The 14,792-nt window shown below is 38.6% G+C and overlaps 1 protein-coding gene across 1 annotated transcript in view; it reads right to left on the reverse strand.

Annotated features, from left to right (window-relative positions):
* The window catches only part of LOC135126616 (cadherin-related tumor suppressor), a 183,178-nt gene that overhangs the window by 25,560 nt on the left and 142,826 nt on the right, over positions 1-14,792 (reverse strand). Inside the window, exons 2-3 of the mRNA XM_064052658.1 lie at positions 7,810-8,118; positions 1,435-1,668 (exon numbers count right to left, since the gene is read on the reverse strand). Of these exons, the coding sequence (XP_063908728.1) occupies positions 1,435-1,668; positions 7,810-8,118 (543 nt within the window). The remainder of the gene's footprint in view (positions 1-1,434; positions 1,669-7,809; positions 8,119-14,792) is intronic.

Raw genomic sequence — 14,792 nt, forward strand, 5'->3', positions numbered from 1 at the left:
AAAGACTTTTTTTCGAATTCTCTTTACATGGTAAGGGCATCGTATTTGTCCGACTTAATCTGACCTCACCTAAGCTGGCAGTGCCTGATGAAGATAGCCTGACTTGACATGACCGGACTTGACATAACCTGACTTGACATAACGTGACTTGACACGACCTGACTTGACACGACCGGTTTTGACATGAAGTGTTTTAACATGGACTGATCTCGCTTGTTCAAGAACGACGTCATTGCAAGAATAGCGTTTCCGAAAAAACAAAAAGAAAAAATATTAGTATTTAGTATGATTTATAATACTTTAACACTGCCCGCTTTAGAATTCCATTTTTAAAAATTCGTGTGTTGTACCCAGCTATTAAAAACTGCTCCACTTTCTTAAACGCATTCAGAAAGTGTACTTTCTATTATCTTGTGTTGTGTTGTTTGTTACACTTGTTACACAATTACCTCCTCATAATCTTGTAGTTCCTTGGAGAAAACATCCTTATTGTCGAGTATTCTTCGTCATTCTTAAAATGCCTTGCGCTCAATTCAGAACTCAGAACAAACTTTAATAAACACACAACATTGTAATTGCGATAAAATATTATGCGAAATTTATAATCTCGCGAACCGTGGTAAGGCGTGTGATGGCCGCTTTATTTCAACCGCAAGCCCGGCAAAAAGCGCCGGAGTCAAGTTCACGGTTTGTTTATATCGTTTTAGAAAGTGACTATTTTTAGTGGCTTTTGACAGCGAAATGAGATTTACGGATGCGGTTTCGGTCGCTGCTCTTACCAACAATGCCGGTTGATGGACATTTGACTATTTGAGAGATTGGGTTCTTTATGAATATTTATTTGTGAAAAAAAAATTGTGTTCAGGTTGCACTTTCGCAACGCGCCTCGAAATGATTTATCGATAACTATAATTAACTGCTTATCGCGACCGCGACCATTATTATTTAACAATATTTATAAGCGGAACATTACATAAACCCGTCACTTTTAATAGCAACAAAAAACACCTCGATGGGTACCATTTTCGACGATTTATTCTAAGACCCGCCATTAAATTCAGAAAAATATGGCGCGTCGATTTGTTCGTCGGACGTTCGGAAAACAAGTTGCCTCGAATAAACAGAGCGCACCAACGGCATGATGGCAAAAGATTACTGTTTTTAGTAACTCATCTCATGCCGTCCATCATCTTCTTTCTTTGTCGTCGTAAATAAAACAAATATGCAAAAATATATATAACGTTTCAACAACAATAACTTATAAACGGACCACCTGTACAGTGGAAAATATTTAGATACAACACCTGTGCGAATCTATTGCAATGAACAAAGCAAGTAAGCTGATCATTTGTACGGAATTTGAAAAGCAATGACGGTAAACGAGGACGGATCCCTGAGGGACTCCGTATTTTAATCTGCGATCGAGTGACTCACCTCTTCGTAGTCCAGGCGCGACGTGAGTGTGAACACCCCCGTCTGGGGGTTGAGGGAGAAGACGTCGTTGGCCCAGTCGCTGATGACCGTGTAGGTGAGATGAGCGTTAATCCCCAGGTCCGGATCGGTGGCCTTGACTTGGCCCACTCTGGAGCCCCTCGGCGCGTTCTCCGGGATGTCGAAGGAGTAGGCGCTCTCCAAGAACGCCGGGGGGTTGTCGTTGGTATCTGTGATCTGAAACAGATCACGCGTGTGCATGAATTGAGGCTGAAATGCGGAACTCGTTTTGGGCGAAGGAGGCGTTCTCCACCATTATGCAGTTACCGTGGCTGCAGTTTATCATAGTTGCCACCGCAGATGCAGATCCGACAGATTTCATACTAACTGCGAGGGAGCAACGAACTGTAATTGTCGATGGCACTGCTCGATTATTCTATACTGACGCGATTAATGGCGGCCGAAGAAAAAATGCGAGGAATCCGGACGGACAGATGGCAGGAAGAGGCGCAGGATTTTCCGGGAACGAGGCACGGAATGGGGGGATTTGTAGGAGACATCGATTCTACCTGAGGAATTTTAAAGAAAAAATGCGCCACGAGATTTTGATTTGGTCGAGAACGAAACGATTTTGCACTGGTTGCATGTGCTTTTTGTCTTGGTTTTATTTTGCGTTTCCTTTTAGCAATATTGGCACATCTGTATTTACAGTATTATAATTATCTGTCATTAGCTGCGCCCAAGCTTCGTTGGGAAGGACCTCAGTACTCATTTCCAGAAGCAAAACCATCTGTTTATAAAACAATTACCGACAAATATCTAGTTTTGACATAACGCTTACTCGTATCATTAAATATGAGTACCTTTATTTATACCATGTTTCTTTCTTTTTTTTTCTAATTCACAACTTTCAAGTTTGTTACTTATTTTAAGTGGCAATGGGTTTTGAAATCGTAACAATATTCTCATTTTTTACTAATTTTGTCGAACGTTATGATGCAACCACTAGAAATTCTTGATTTAACAAAATCTTTATTGCTCAGGTATCATATACAAGTCTGGTTTTAGGTCAGGTTGGAAGCTTTTTCATACTTTTCTTACAATCCCGTTCTAACTACTGACTCATCACTCAACAATGCTGTCTTCACGTAAATGCTTTATAAATCTGTCAAAAATAGAGAGTTAAGATGCTGTTTTTTTTCCAAATGATATACGTATTCCAGAACTTTCTCGATTGGTCACCACCTGATTTCTCTCTTTCAGACTAATCCTCACTATAAAATTCAAATTTCATTAATTGTTCTTGCTTTCAATTTTTGTTAAATGTCATTTCCGGTTTTGGATGTTTTATTGTCTGCTTTTCCAAAATTATTAACATAGTCAAGATTATCTTGCAGAGTAACTTCTAAGTCCCCAATTTTATGACGAATACTTAACAATATATTTCTTGACTAGAATTTTCCAAAACATCATCGAAGATTTTATTTATTTATACTTTATGTCTTGGTCTCTCTGCTTCATTAAAGTTTCTATCTTTTCATTAATTGTTTTCGTAGAGCTTCCGTCCATTTTTCCATTTAATTATTTCTTTGACTTACCTAGTTCGTCATTCGTCTCCCATTCTTTACACCATCGTTTCTAACTTCCTTATTATTTTCTTTCTTCATTTTAACTCTGTATCGGTATAGTTTCTCGAAATAACTATATCTAATTTATCTTTCCGTTCTGAACCATTTATTATGTAGAAACTTTTCTACTTCTACTAGTACCTTGACAATTTTTTTTCAGGCTTATATCTGGTCTCAGTTGTTCTTCAATCCTTCTAATTCATTTCCGATTTCAAAATTTTGTATTCCAATATTTTTCTCTTCTTTTTATTTATATTTTATGCCTTAGTTTCTTTGCGTCATTCTTCATTAACTGATTTTTTTCACACTCACAAGTGAAAATTCCTAGAATGACTCTTTACAAAAGGGATCCTTCTAGAAGTTTTCAAGGAAACTTTCATGTTTTTGTCAGTTATTTTCTTTCTTCAATTCAACCTTTTGTTGGTAGCTTCCGGACAGGAACCTTTCGGAATCCTCAAATTAACGATTTCTGATTTCTCTTTTCAATCTGAACCCTACATTTTGTAGAAACTTTTCTTCTTCTTATGGTACCCTGACCGAACTTTTTCAAACTTTCTCTGGTCTCAGTTGTTCTTCAATGCTTCTAATTTATTTCGGTAGTGTGTCCATCATGTGTAACATTTCATTTCAAAATTTTTTGTTCTAATATTTTTCTCTTCTTTTTATTTACATTTTATGTCTTAGTCTCTCTGCTTCATTCTTCATTAATTGATTTTTCTTACACTCACGAGTGAAAATTCCTAGAGTAAATTCTTACAAAAGGGTTCCTTCTAAAAGTTTTCATGGAAACTTTCATGTATTGATTACCATGGTACGACGATTTTCTCAAAATTTTGTCAGTTAACTTCTTTCTTCAATTCAACCTTTTATTGGTAGCTTCCGAACAGGAACCTTTTGGAATCTCCTCGAATTAACGATTTCTGATTTCTCTCTTCAATCTGAGCCCTATACTTTTTGTAGAAACTTTTCTTTTTATAGTACCCTAACAGAACTTTTTTCAAACTTGCTCTGGTCTCAGTTGTTCTTCAATCCTTCAAATTCATTTCAGTACTGTGTCCATCATGTGTAACAATTCATTTCAAAATTTTTTATTCCAATATTTTTCTCTTCTTTTTATTTATATTTTATGTCTTAGTTTCTCTGCTTCGTTCTTCATTAACTGATTTTTCTTCACACTTACGAGTGAAAAATCCTAGAATAACTTTTTACAAAAGGAATCCTTCTAGAAGTTTTCAAGGAAATTTTCATGTTTTGATTACCATGTTACCCCGATTTTCACAAAATTTTGTCAGGTATCTTCTTTCTTCAATTCAACCTTTTATCGGTAGCTTCCGAACAAGAACCTTTTGGAATCTCCTCGAATTAACGATTTCTGATTTTTCTCTTCAATCTGAACCCTATACTTTTTGTAGAAACTTTTCTTTTTATAGTACCCTAACCGAACTTTTTTCAAACTTTCTCTGGTCTCAGTTGTTCTTCAATCCTTCTAATTCATTTCAGTACTGTGTCCATCATGTGTAACAATTCATTCCAAAATTTTTTATTCCAATATTTTTCTCACCTTTTTATTTATATTTTATGTCTCAGTTTCGCTGCTTCGTTCTTCATTTACTGATTTTTCTTCACACTTACGAGTGAAAATTCCTAGAATAACGTTTTACAAAAGGGATCCTTCTAGAAGTTTCCAAGGAAATTTTCATGTTTTGATTACCATGGTACCCCGATTTTCACAAAATTTTGTCAGGTATCTTCTTTCTTCAATTCAACCTTTTATCGGTAGCTTCCGAACAAGAACCTTTTGGAATCTCCTCGAATTAACGATTTCTGATTTCTCTCTTCAATCTGAACCCTATACTTTTTGTAGAAACTTTTCTTTTTATAGTACCCTAACCGAACTTTTTTCAAACTTGCTCTGGTCTCAGTTGTTCTTCAATCCTTCAAATTCATTTCAGTACTGTGTACATCATGTGTAACATTTCATTTCAAAATTTTTTGTTCTAATATTTTTCTCTTCTTTTTATTTATATTTTATGTCTTAGATTCTCTGCTTCAGTTTTCATTAATTGATTTTTCTTCACACTCACGAGTGAAAATTCCTAGAGTACATTCTTACAAAAGGGTTTCTTCTAGAAGTTTTCAAGGAAACTTTCATGTACTGATTACCATGGTACGACGATTTTCACAAAATTTTGTCAGTTATCTTCTTTCTTCAATTCAACCTTTTATTGGTAGCTTCCGGACGGGAACCTTTTGGAATCTCTTCGAATGAACGATTTCTGATATCTCTCTTCAATCTGAACCCAACATTTTTTAGAACTTTTTTTCTCTTTATAGTACCCTGACCGAACTTTTTTCAAACTTTCTCTGGTCTCAGTTGTTCTTCAGTCCTTCTAATTCATTTCGGTAGTGTGTTCATCATGTGTAACATTTTATTTCAAATTGTTTTTATTCCAATATTTTCCTCTTCTTTCTATTTATATTTTATGGCTTAATCTTTCTGCTTCATTCTTCGTCAAATAATTTTTGTTGACACCCACGAGTGAAATTTCTTAGAATAATTTCTTACCAAAGGGATTTTTGTTGTAGTTTTCATGGAAACTTCCCTACTTTGATAGCTATGGTACCTCGACTTGCACAAAATTTATCAAGATTTTTGATTTCTCTCTTCAATCTGAACACTACATTTTGTAGAAACTTTTCTTCTTCTTGTAGTACCCTGACCTAAGTTTCTTCAAACTTTTTCTGATTTCAGTTATTCTTCAATCCTTCTAATTCATTTCGGCAGAGTCTTCATCAGGTGTAACATTTTATTTCAAAGTATTTTTATTTCAATATTTTTCCCTTCTTCTATTTATATTTTACGGCTTAATCTCTTTGCTTCATTCTTCGTTGAATGATTTTTCTTAAGATTCACGAGTGAAATTTCTAAGAAAAATTTCTTACCAAAATGGTTCTTTTAGTAGTTTTCATGGAAACTTTCACACCTTGATAGCTGTGGTACCTCGACTTGCACAAAATTTTATCAATTATCTTCTTTCTTCAATTTAATTTTTTATCGGTAGTTTCCGAACAGCAACCTTTTGGAATTTCCTCGAATTAAAGATTTATGATTTCTCTCTTCAATCTGAACCCTACTTTTTGTAGAAAGTTTTCTTCTCCTTGTAGTACCCTGACTAATATTTCATATCAAAGTGTTTATATTCCAATATTTTCCCTTCTTTCTATTTATATTTTATCTTTTAGTCTTTCTACTTCATTCTTCATCAACCTAGTCTTCTAGGAGTTTTCAAGGAAACTTTCTACCTTGATGGCTGTAGTAGGTACCCCGAGTTGCACAAAATTTTGTCATTGATCTTCTTTCTACAATTCAACCTTTAACCGGTCCCTTTCGAACAGGAATCTTTTGGAATCTTCCCGAACTCACTATATCTACTTTTTGTCGTACCCTAACAGAACTGTTTTCAAAATTTTTCTAGTCAGAGTTCTTTTTCTATTCATCTAATTTCACATTTGCAATTAGGCCAGACTTTTTATTGACCTGGAATTCTGTTTACACATTTATAGTTTCTGCAATGATTCCATTTCTCAAGATATAGATCGCCAGAACACTCTCGATTTTAGTAATTACGGGTACTTTGATTGCTTCCTCGTGCAGAGGGATTGTCGTAACAATATCGTGTTTATGTTAATTAAGCAGTCAGAGACATATACAAGCTAATGCAAGTTACGACAAACAAAAGTAAAATTATAAATAAGCAATAAAATATTTATTTTTGAAAAAGGAAGGTCACTAACAATAATTGATATTCCCATGAACCTAAGATAATACTAAATTCCCATCAATAAAATCTGCCCATTTTGCATCCTAACTCTCTGATCGTGCGTTTGAAGCAATCTATCTTACCTCAAGTCGGACGCTAACAAGGGTTTATAGAAAGTAAATCAAGATTACTTTCAATAATAATTTAATGCAGTCAAAGGCTCTTAATCTTCTCTTTAACACTACAATAGTCGCCTGCACATTTGTGACACAATTTCTCTATTGTATGTATATAGCCTGTTATTATTTATAGACTGAGTTTATCACGGCATCAATTTACATTTATTATTTGATTGTTTAATTCAATCATTCCGATTAATTTACATTTTAATTGTAATTAGAAACGAATATCATTACAACTATTATAATTATTACCGCGAGTCTAGTCTGGCTGATTTATGCCATGTCAAAGATCAAAAAAGGCATTCACCAATCCCTTAAAACGCCACGACTTAATTAGACTATCCCTCAGCCTGCATAGTGCAGCTCCCAACGCAAAAATCACTAATTGCTTCTAACTCATTTTGTCAAGCCTATGCATCATATTTTTCCCCTGTCAACGACTTTTAATTACCGTGTCGTTCGGAAATAATTGCACAGTCAAAGGCAACTTTCCTACAACACAACAAATCACTTCTCCCAAACCCTTCGTTCTTATCCATTAGAAAGTCCAGCGACGAGCTCGTAAAATCCCACTCATCTCAAATTTAATCACCTGGTAAAATTGGGTCGAACGCTCAATAATCGTATATAAAAGAACTAATTAATCACTTAGTCCGCCGTATAGATTTATTTACGAGCAATTAAAAACCTCTTTAACCAGACTCAAACAGTGCAACAACCGCGTATAATCGCCTTAACGGCGTTTCCATTGTCCATAACACCGACCAAATTGATTTTTCCACATGTTCAAGACGATGGGACACTCACCTGCACTGTCAGGACGGTGTCGGTGTGCTGGTTTCCGTCGCTGGCCCTCACCGTCAGCTTGTACACGTCTTTGGTTTCCCGGTCGAGGGAGTCGATCAAGCTGAGGACTCCCGAGGTCTTGTCGAGGAGGAAGTGCCCGTCGTCGCCTTTGATCAAAGTGTACTCCAGCTCGCCAATGGTGTCGGGATCGTCGGCTTTCACCGTCGCCACGGACTGACCGGGACCCAGGTCCTCGGAGATGGAGAAGTGCAAAGGGGTGTCCTTGAAGGAGGGAGGGCTGTCGTTCTTGTCCAAGATGGTAATCTGGACCTGGAACGAAGCAGATGATTTAAAACCGAGCTCGTTTTTGACAATATTGTCATATAAGGTCACGCTTTAATCGAAAAGGAAGTTATGAATTTAACAAGAGTTTTCTACGAGTGAAAATGGCACGCGTGTATCGTGGTCTCGGAGGAATTGTTTTAGGCAAGGGAAAGTGAAGACGATTGACTCGTCGCGGTTGCCTTTTTAAGGAGTTATTAGTTTTCTTGTTGTTAAAGTGCGATTTTGCTTGTGCGTATACGTCGCGTTTATTAGTGGAAGCAATCTCGCGATTACATCGTCGATAAATACCTGATTTTCTTGTCGTACTCATTTTAATTCGATTGCAATCTATTGGATGGAACTAATTGGTCCGATTGATTTATAATAAGTCGGCAAGGCCGCCTTATTGGTTTTCAAATTGACGAGACGCTCTACCCTTCCGGAAATAAGTGTTGGGCTGGTAATTGGACGGGAGTAATTGAGCCGAATGGGCGAATTTATTGGCGAGGAATTCGGTCGAAAGCAGAGGTCCGAAGCGGAGCCTTGGGGAGCTCCGGTCGGTGCCCCGGCACAGAAGTAAGTTATGGGATGTGTTGTGTTTGCGCTGGGGCACGCACATTTGGAGAAAATATGGCCGCTTTCGAAATTCCCGGGAATGATAGATGCTGCCTCCATCCTGCTATTCTCATTTAAATAGTTGCGTACGTAATGGTGTTAATATATCGTGGAGCAGTTTGATAAATCATAAGCCGCGGCATAACACAGACATCACCGTGTCGTAGCCCATGCCGGACTCCTACTAGAAATGTTTTTTTTTTCGAGAAAATCCAAAGCTCGCGCCTTAATGCGTGATTAACATATTCTATGAATCATGCGTCGGTTAGTTTTACCGGTAATTATATTGGTTATTTTTCGTCGGGTCGGTCGTAAACATGTAACCCAACACAAAAATTATGTTAGCCATCGCTTAAATCATCGTTCGCTCCTCAAGAATTACACAATCAAGGCTCTCGGGCCGATGTTTTATTCATGATATCGATAGTTCGGAGCGCATACATTAGGCCCCGTCTGAACGCCCCTGAAATTGCACCAGAGGCGGAGGGCCGACGGACGGACGGGGGCATTCTTCTAATTGCCCATTCGTCCAAATTGGATCCCACAGAAGCCGTCCATCATTCCATAGTGTCTGCGTCTCGTCACGAATGCGCCTCAAAAAATCGACTTTCCGAGAACAGAGCGGACAAGCACCGAAGTGACGAAAACAAGTATACATTTAGTTAATACTCGGGTCCCTCATTAGTATTCTCCGCGAATTAATCCAAAAACAGAACGGCAAAAGATACCGACAACATTCATCGGCGTACATTCCGACTCAGCTCATTTCAGCCGCTAAACGACGTCAACCAGCACTGCAAATATTTCAAAATCGTACTGAAAAACTGCTCGGCCGAACGGACGAGACTCATAAACATCCAACGGGGAATGCGTGCGCAGGGGCGGACTGGGACGACCACCAGCCCCACCAAAGACCCTCCGATCCACAAAAAAACAAAACGAACCGCCAAAAACCAAACGGCCGAGCTTCCAAAGCTCCCGAGAGCTTTTCGGCAGCCCGGAACATGTTAATTAAGCACCAGGAAAACATTGCTACTCCAAGACCGAGTCGACTTTAACGAACAAAAAGACACTACACGATATATCAGAATAGTGAGTAGCGAAAAGTGTAAAAAATTATTTAAGGGAAACACTACTGGCTTTAGTTTCAGAAAGATGATCCTGGGCACTAGCGGTTACATATTAGGCCACAAAATTCTTACCAGAATACTTTCGGAGCCCCGTGTCGGACATAGAATGAGTTATGGTGTCCCTCGAGGTAACTCGCAGGACCTCCACTCTCGATTTTTGCGTAACTGGGAAAATTGCCCAATGGAAAGAGTAATTTACGTGACCATGGCGCCGCGACTTTCTCCCAAACGCGCAAAATTCGGACCTCCGTCCTGTCGACGATTAATCACGTCCCAGACAATGTCCGCGATAACAAAACCTATTTGTTTAGTGAATTTTTCGCCATCGCTAATGACTAAATCTTGTCTTATTATAATTCGCCAGGCCTCCGTAGCCCACGATCTGACCCTTCACTCGATTTGTCAATCCATCCAACATTCCTAGCAATATTTTTTCGAAAGCGGAATTCGAATCCGTTACCGAAAATGAATCGTGGAGTCCGTTATTCCGCAACTTTGAATGGAACTGAAGCGTCTGGAGGGAAAAAACCTAAATGCTGAGTCTATTAATAATAAAGTTGCCTTATTGCTATCAGCAGCAAGTCATACCGGCGATGTAATTTGTATAATGGGATACATTATTGTCAATTGAAAATGTATCGCAACAATCGCTCCCGATATTAATTATGTGTCGTGAGTGAGTGTTGCGGAGGGTCATTTCGTTATTTATTTCATGCGACGAGTTGGGAAATATTCCGAACATGCGGAAAGGTAATAAAAATTCTCTTCCTTTTTCGGCGCGGTTTTCTTAATTCGTGCCTGCTTTTTGTTTGTTTTTGGGGATTAGCATAAGAAGGCGACAGGTGAAAGCTCAGCTATCAGAAATAAAAAGACCGTTTTGTCATGTTGATTATTCACGGTTCAAATTTCCAGCGCGCGCTTTTCGAGAGCCGGGTTTTTAGCACATCCGTAAAATTTAGTGTTTGTTGACATTTCTCATTGGTTCATTGTTGCCGAGGAATGTGGCGAATTTGACTCGTGAATCATAACTTCTTCCAGTTTTGCCGGTAGTGACCTGTTCCGGATTCAGAACTAGTTCGGGAATTTGACGAGATAATTTCGAATATGTTTCGGGTTGTCGTAACTTGTAACTTCCTGAGCGGTCGGCTACATTTAGATAAAATCACTTAAAACACTACAGCGTTAGCACGTTTCAACCTTCATCCTTATCTTGCAGGTTCAGATTATCATCTTCGTACGGATCTATACTTGACATATTACAAGCAGGAGATTCATTGTTCCCGACTTGCTAACCTTCGCATTTCAAAAATTGGATAAAGGAGCTAGACGAAATAACAAATTGCACTTCATGCAGATAAGGATTTATGAAATCAGTGACACAAATCGCCTACTGATGTATTAGTTGTAGTTTCTGCATTTCCAAACTATCAACAGATTTTTGTCTTCGAATTAGGCCATCGATAAAATTCGAAAGTCGTTCTAGATTCGTCAGAGACAAACAAGAGATTCCAGACTGTGATAATTTTTTCATTTAATTCGATTATGCATTGTGCTCTTTCGACAAACAAGAGAAAGCTGCGACGATAGGGACAACCCCGGGGCGACCTTTCTGACGCAACGACAGCAAGGGTTCAGGGTACCAAAGTACCACCACATAATTTCAATCCGTTGAGTCACTTGATTGAGATTTTAGCGGTTGCATTCTTATCACATTCATTTCTAGAAGGTGATTTCAGGTACGAACAGTACCGACGACGTATATCCCCATGCAATTTATTGTGTGGTCACCGTAGTACCTTTTTAAGGTGTCAACTATTCGATGATGCACTTTGCCGGGGAATTCCGCCGCTGCACTATCAGATTCAGCGGTACTAACAGTACCAACACGCCCATATCTATTTCCGTGGATTTTAAGGATTTTTAATTGGCGTGTTGTGTGCACATCGAGCAAAAATTTATGCTAATCGCGTCGGCTAGTTTTGCCCGTATTTAGACATAATCCGAATATTTCCGATGAAACTTATTGATCAATTAACGTTTATGCAAATTGGACTAACTGTAAAGTTAATTGAAACGTTTTTCCTGACGTATGGAAAACGGAGCTTTCGTCTCTCTCGATCCCATACAGATCGTCCACATTGTCATCCACCTTGCTTGGCTTACCGTTGCTCAGGTGCCCAGACGGGTTATACGGGTCAAGGGTACGACTTGTTATGTTGGTAACAATGCGGCCATGCGATATGACTGTACCACCATGCAAATAAATAACTCATTATTCACTCCATCAATTGGGCTTTATAGCGTGTTTAAATCATACGATAATGGCACAATGATTCTCGGGATTTTTAAGGACGGAAGGGTGGAGAGGCCGTCGGCAAGAGGTTACAGCAATAATTATTATTAATTGGTCTAATGCACCATGATGGATGGGTTCGCCGCAGAATCTTGATTGGAAAAGAAGAAAATGGCAAGCTGCAGCTAGATATACGTACTGATTTCATACATAATCATCAGATCTCGAATGTAAGTAAGTACGTTTCTCACACAGGTACCATCTTTGGACGAATCAGTAACTACATCAAACAGTTATCCGACTCTGCGACTTTCCCAAGTTATTAGTCATTTTTCAAGTACCGAACGATCTCAATAAACATCCTTCGGTACGACCCGACTTTTTAAAAATTTCCCGACCCACCGAAGTCCTCCGTGCCTCTAATATTTCACGTTTGTCTCAAGGCAATGAACTTTTATTTATTAACTTAATCGTAGGTTTGGACCCGGGCATTCTATTCAAATGCAGATTGTTTTTCGATAAATTTCATTGCGATACTAGCGGATTATTCAAATAAGAATCTAATTGCTACACAATGTCCAATTAAGCTTACCACGAACGTCGCGACACCTCCAGCCATAACCCAATTTGCACGGCCCTCTGGAGCCGTTATTACCGTTTATCGAACCCGGTGATGTATGCCCGTCGTAAGACGCAGCCTCTGGTAACGTTCAACTATAATCTTTCTATCAAAAGCGGAATGCAACGTGATCTATTGATTGCAGTTTCGACGATCGAAGGACCATTTTACATAATTCCGACCGAAATTGTCCGCCACTGGGGCTCTTTCCGAAAAAAACGCGAGTGGTACGACCTCAGGAAGCGTACTCTTCTCTTTAGTGTGAGTACGAGCTGTGAGTCAGAGTGGTAATGACATTGCGAGGAAGAGATAACTCATTGGAACTCGTTTTCGCTTGATTTTCCTTTCGTTGCTAATTTTAAATGGTACGACCTCACGAAAACTTGTATTTCGAGAAACATGTGTTCGTTTAGTATTCCATATTAATAATGACTCGGACTTGCCGAACGAACAGCTAGGAGGTTCTCTTTTTGGGATATATAGTGTTTTCTGCGGTACGACTTTGTAGAGAAACAGCTTCTTTAAAAACTTGTATTTTTTGTCTTGGTTGACTCTTTCGCGCAAAAAAATCACCTTGTTTGCATCTGGTTCTACAAGACTTTTTTTAAGGATTGATATTTAGTCGTTCGAAAACTCAAATTAACAACTCTTTGTTAAGAAGTTTTGAAAATTTTGCTTTTTTTTTAGTATGAGTGTGTGACATCTGGGGTTTTAATTTTATGTGCTGCGGTACTTTCTCATAACCGTCCGAGACACGTTGACCCTTGAAATTCTGGTCTTCATTCTCAAAATAACTATGTTACAAATACCAGTACCAAAACAAAGAAGCAGTAATTCCGTTTGAACTTGTGCGTACTTATTGATTTTCATTCGTTGCTAATTTCAGATAGTACGACCTCACAAAGACTTGTATTTCCAGAAACATCTGTTGTTTAATATTCGATATTAATGCCACAACTTGTCCAGCGAAGGCGAAGCCGATAGTTTTTCTTTTTGGAAATTATAATTTTTTGCGGTACGACTTCATTAGGAGAACTTCTTTAAAAACTTGAATTTTTTGTTTTAATTAGACTTTCAGAAGAAACCATCCAATTTGTAATCGATTCTAACTCTTTACATGTTTTATGTATATATGAAATTATCGCTGTTTTTAGGTACGACCTCAGCGACTTGCTTGTTACAGCCAGGATTCTTATCGTTTTTTTGCATTTATGCGGTACTACCTCCATAAACAAGACATTCTCGTACGGTGCCACCTCACCTCTTTATTTTTCCACTACCGAGCTTCTCGTTTCTCAAAAACGTAACATTTTTGCTCGGTACGACCTCATTCCTCGAAATTTCAACGGGATGTCGATCCGCTCTCCTAAACGACTTCCATCACCATCGTCAGCTCTTTTAATTGCCTCCAATAGACGCTGCCGGTCTTTGGGAATGTCACCCTGGTAATTGTCAATTACCGACAAACACCGCGCGGTTACGGTTTTCTTCATCCGCGATGTTGTTTTCGCTCATATTAGCGGCAGTCCTTTATTTATGTCTTACTCGACGCCCTGTGGTCGCTTTCTTTTAGCGTACAGTGCGGTTAGCCGATGCAAATTGTTGTGATTAAGAGAGAGCTGAGGGTTAACACCTACGAGTACGACATAGTTGAGCGGTACTACGTTTTAGCCGATTATTCAGATTAATGTTACAGCGAATTATACGATGATTCTTATCGTGTTATTGTAAAGTGCCGTAATTTATACCTTTTTGCTCCTTTATTATTGAAATTATCACGTGTTATTTTCAGCGGCACGCTATTCTAGACGTCGCTTTGATGAGTGGAAGCACAGCCTGAAAAGATTTGATGTGAAAAATTTTAGATGAGTGCGGTTCGTGACCGATCGTTGAGTCTCTACAATGGGATGAGATGTTCCGTTGCAGGTAGACGTACAAAGGTGAGGAATGGCGGTACAACGCTATAAAAAATTGGATAAATGGATGGGAAATTGGCGGAATGCGTGAATGACGGCGAAATTGT

The sequence above is a fragment of the Zophobas morio genome, unplaced genomic scaffold, assembly GCF_036711695.1.
Source record: "Zophobas morio isolate AGI-343-1 ecotype UQ-CSIRO unplaced genomic scaffold, CSIRO_AGI_Zmor_V1 ptg000002l, whole genome shotgun sequence".
NCBI classification, from domain to species: domain Eukaryota; kingdom Metazoa; phylum Arthropoda; class Insecta; order Coleoptera; family Tenebrionidae; genus Zophobas; species Zophobas morio.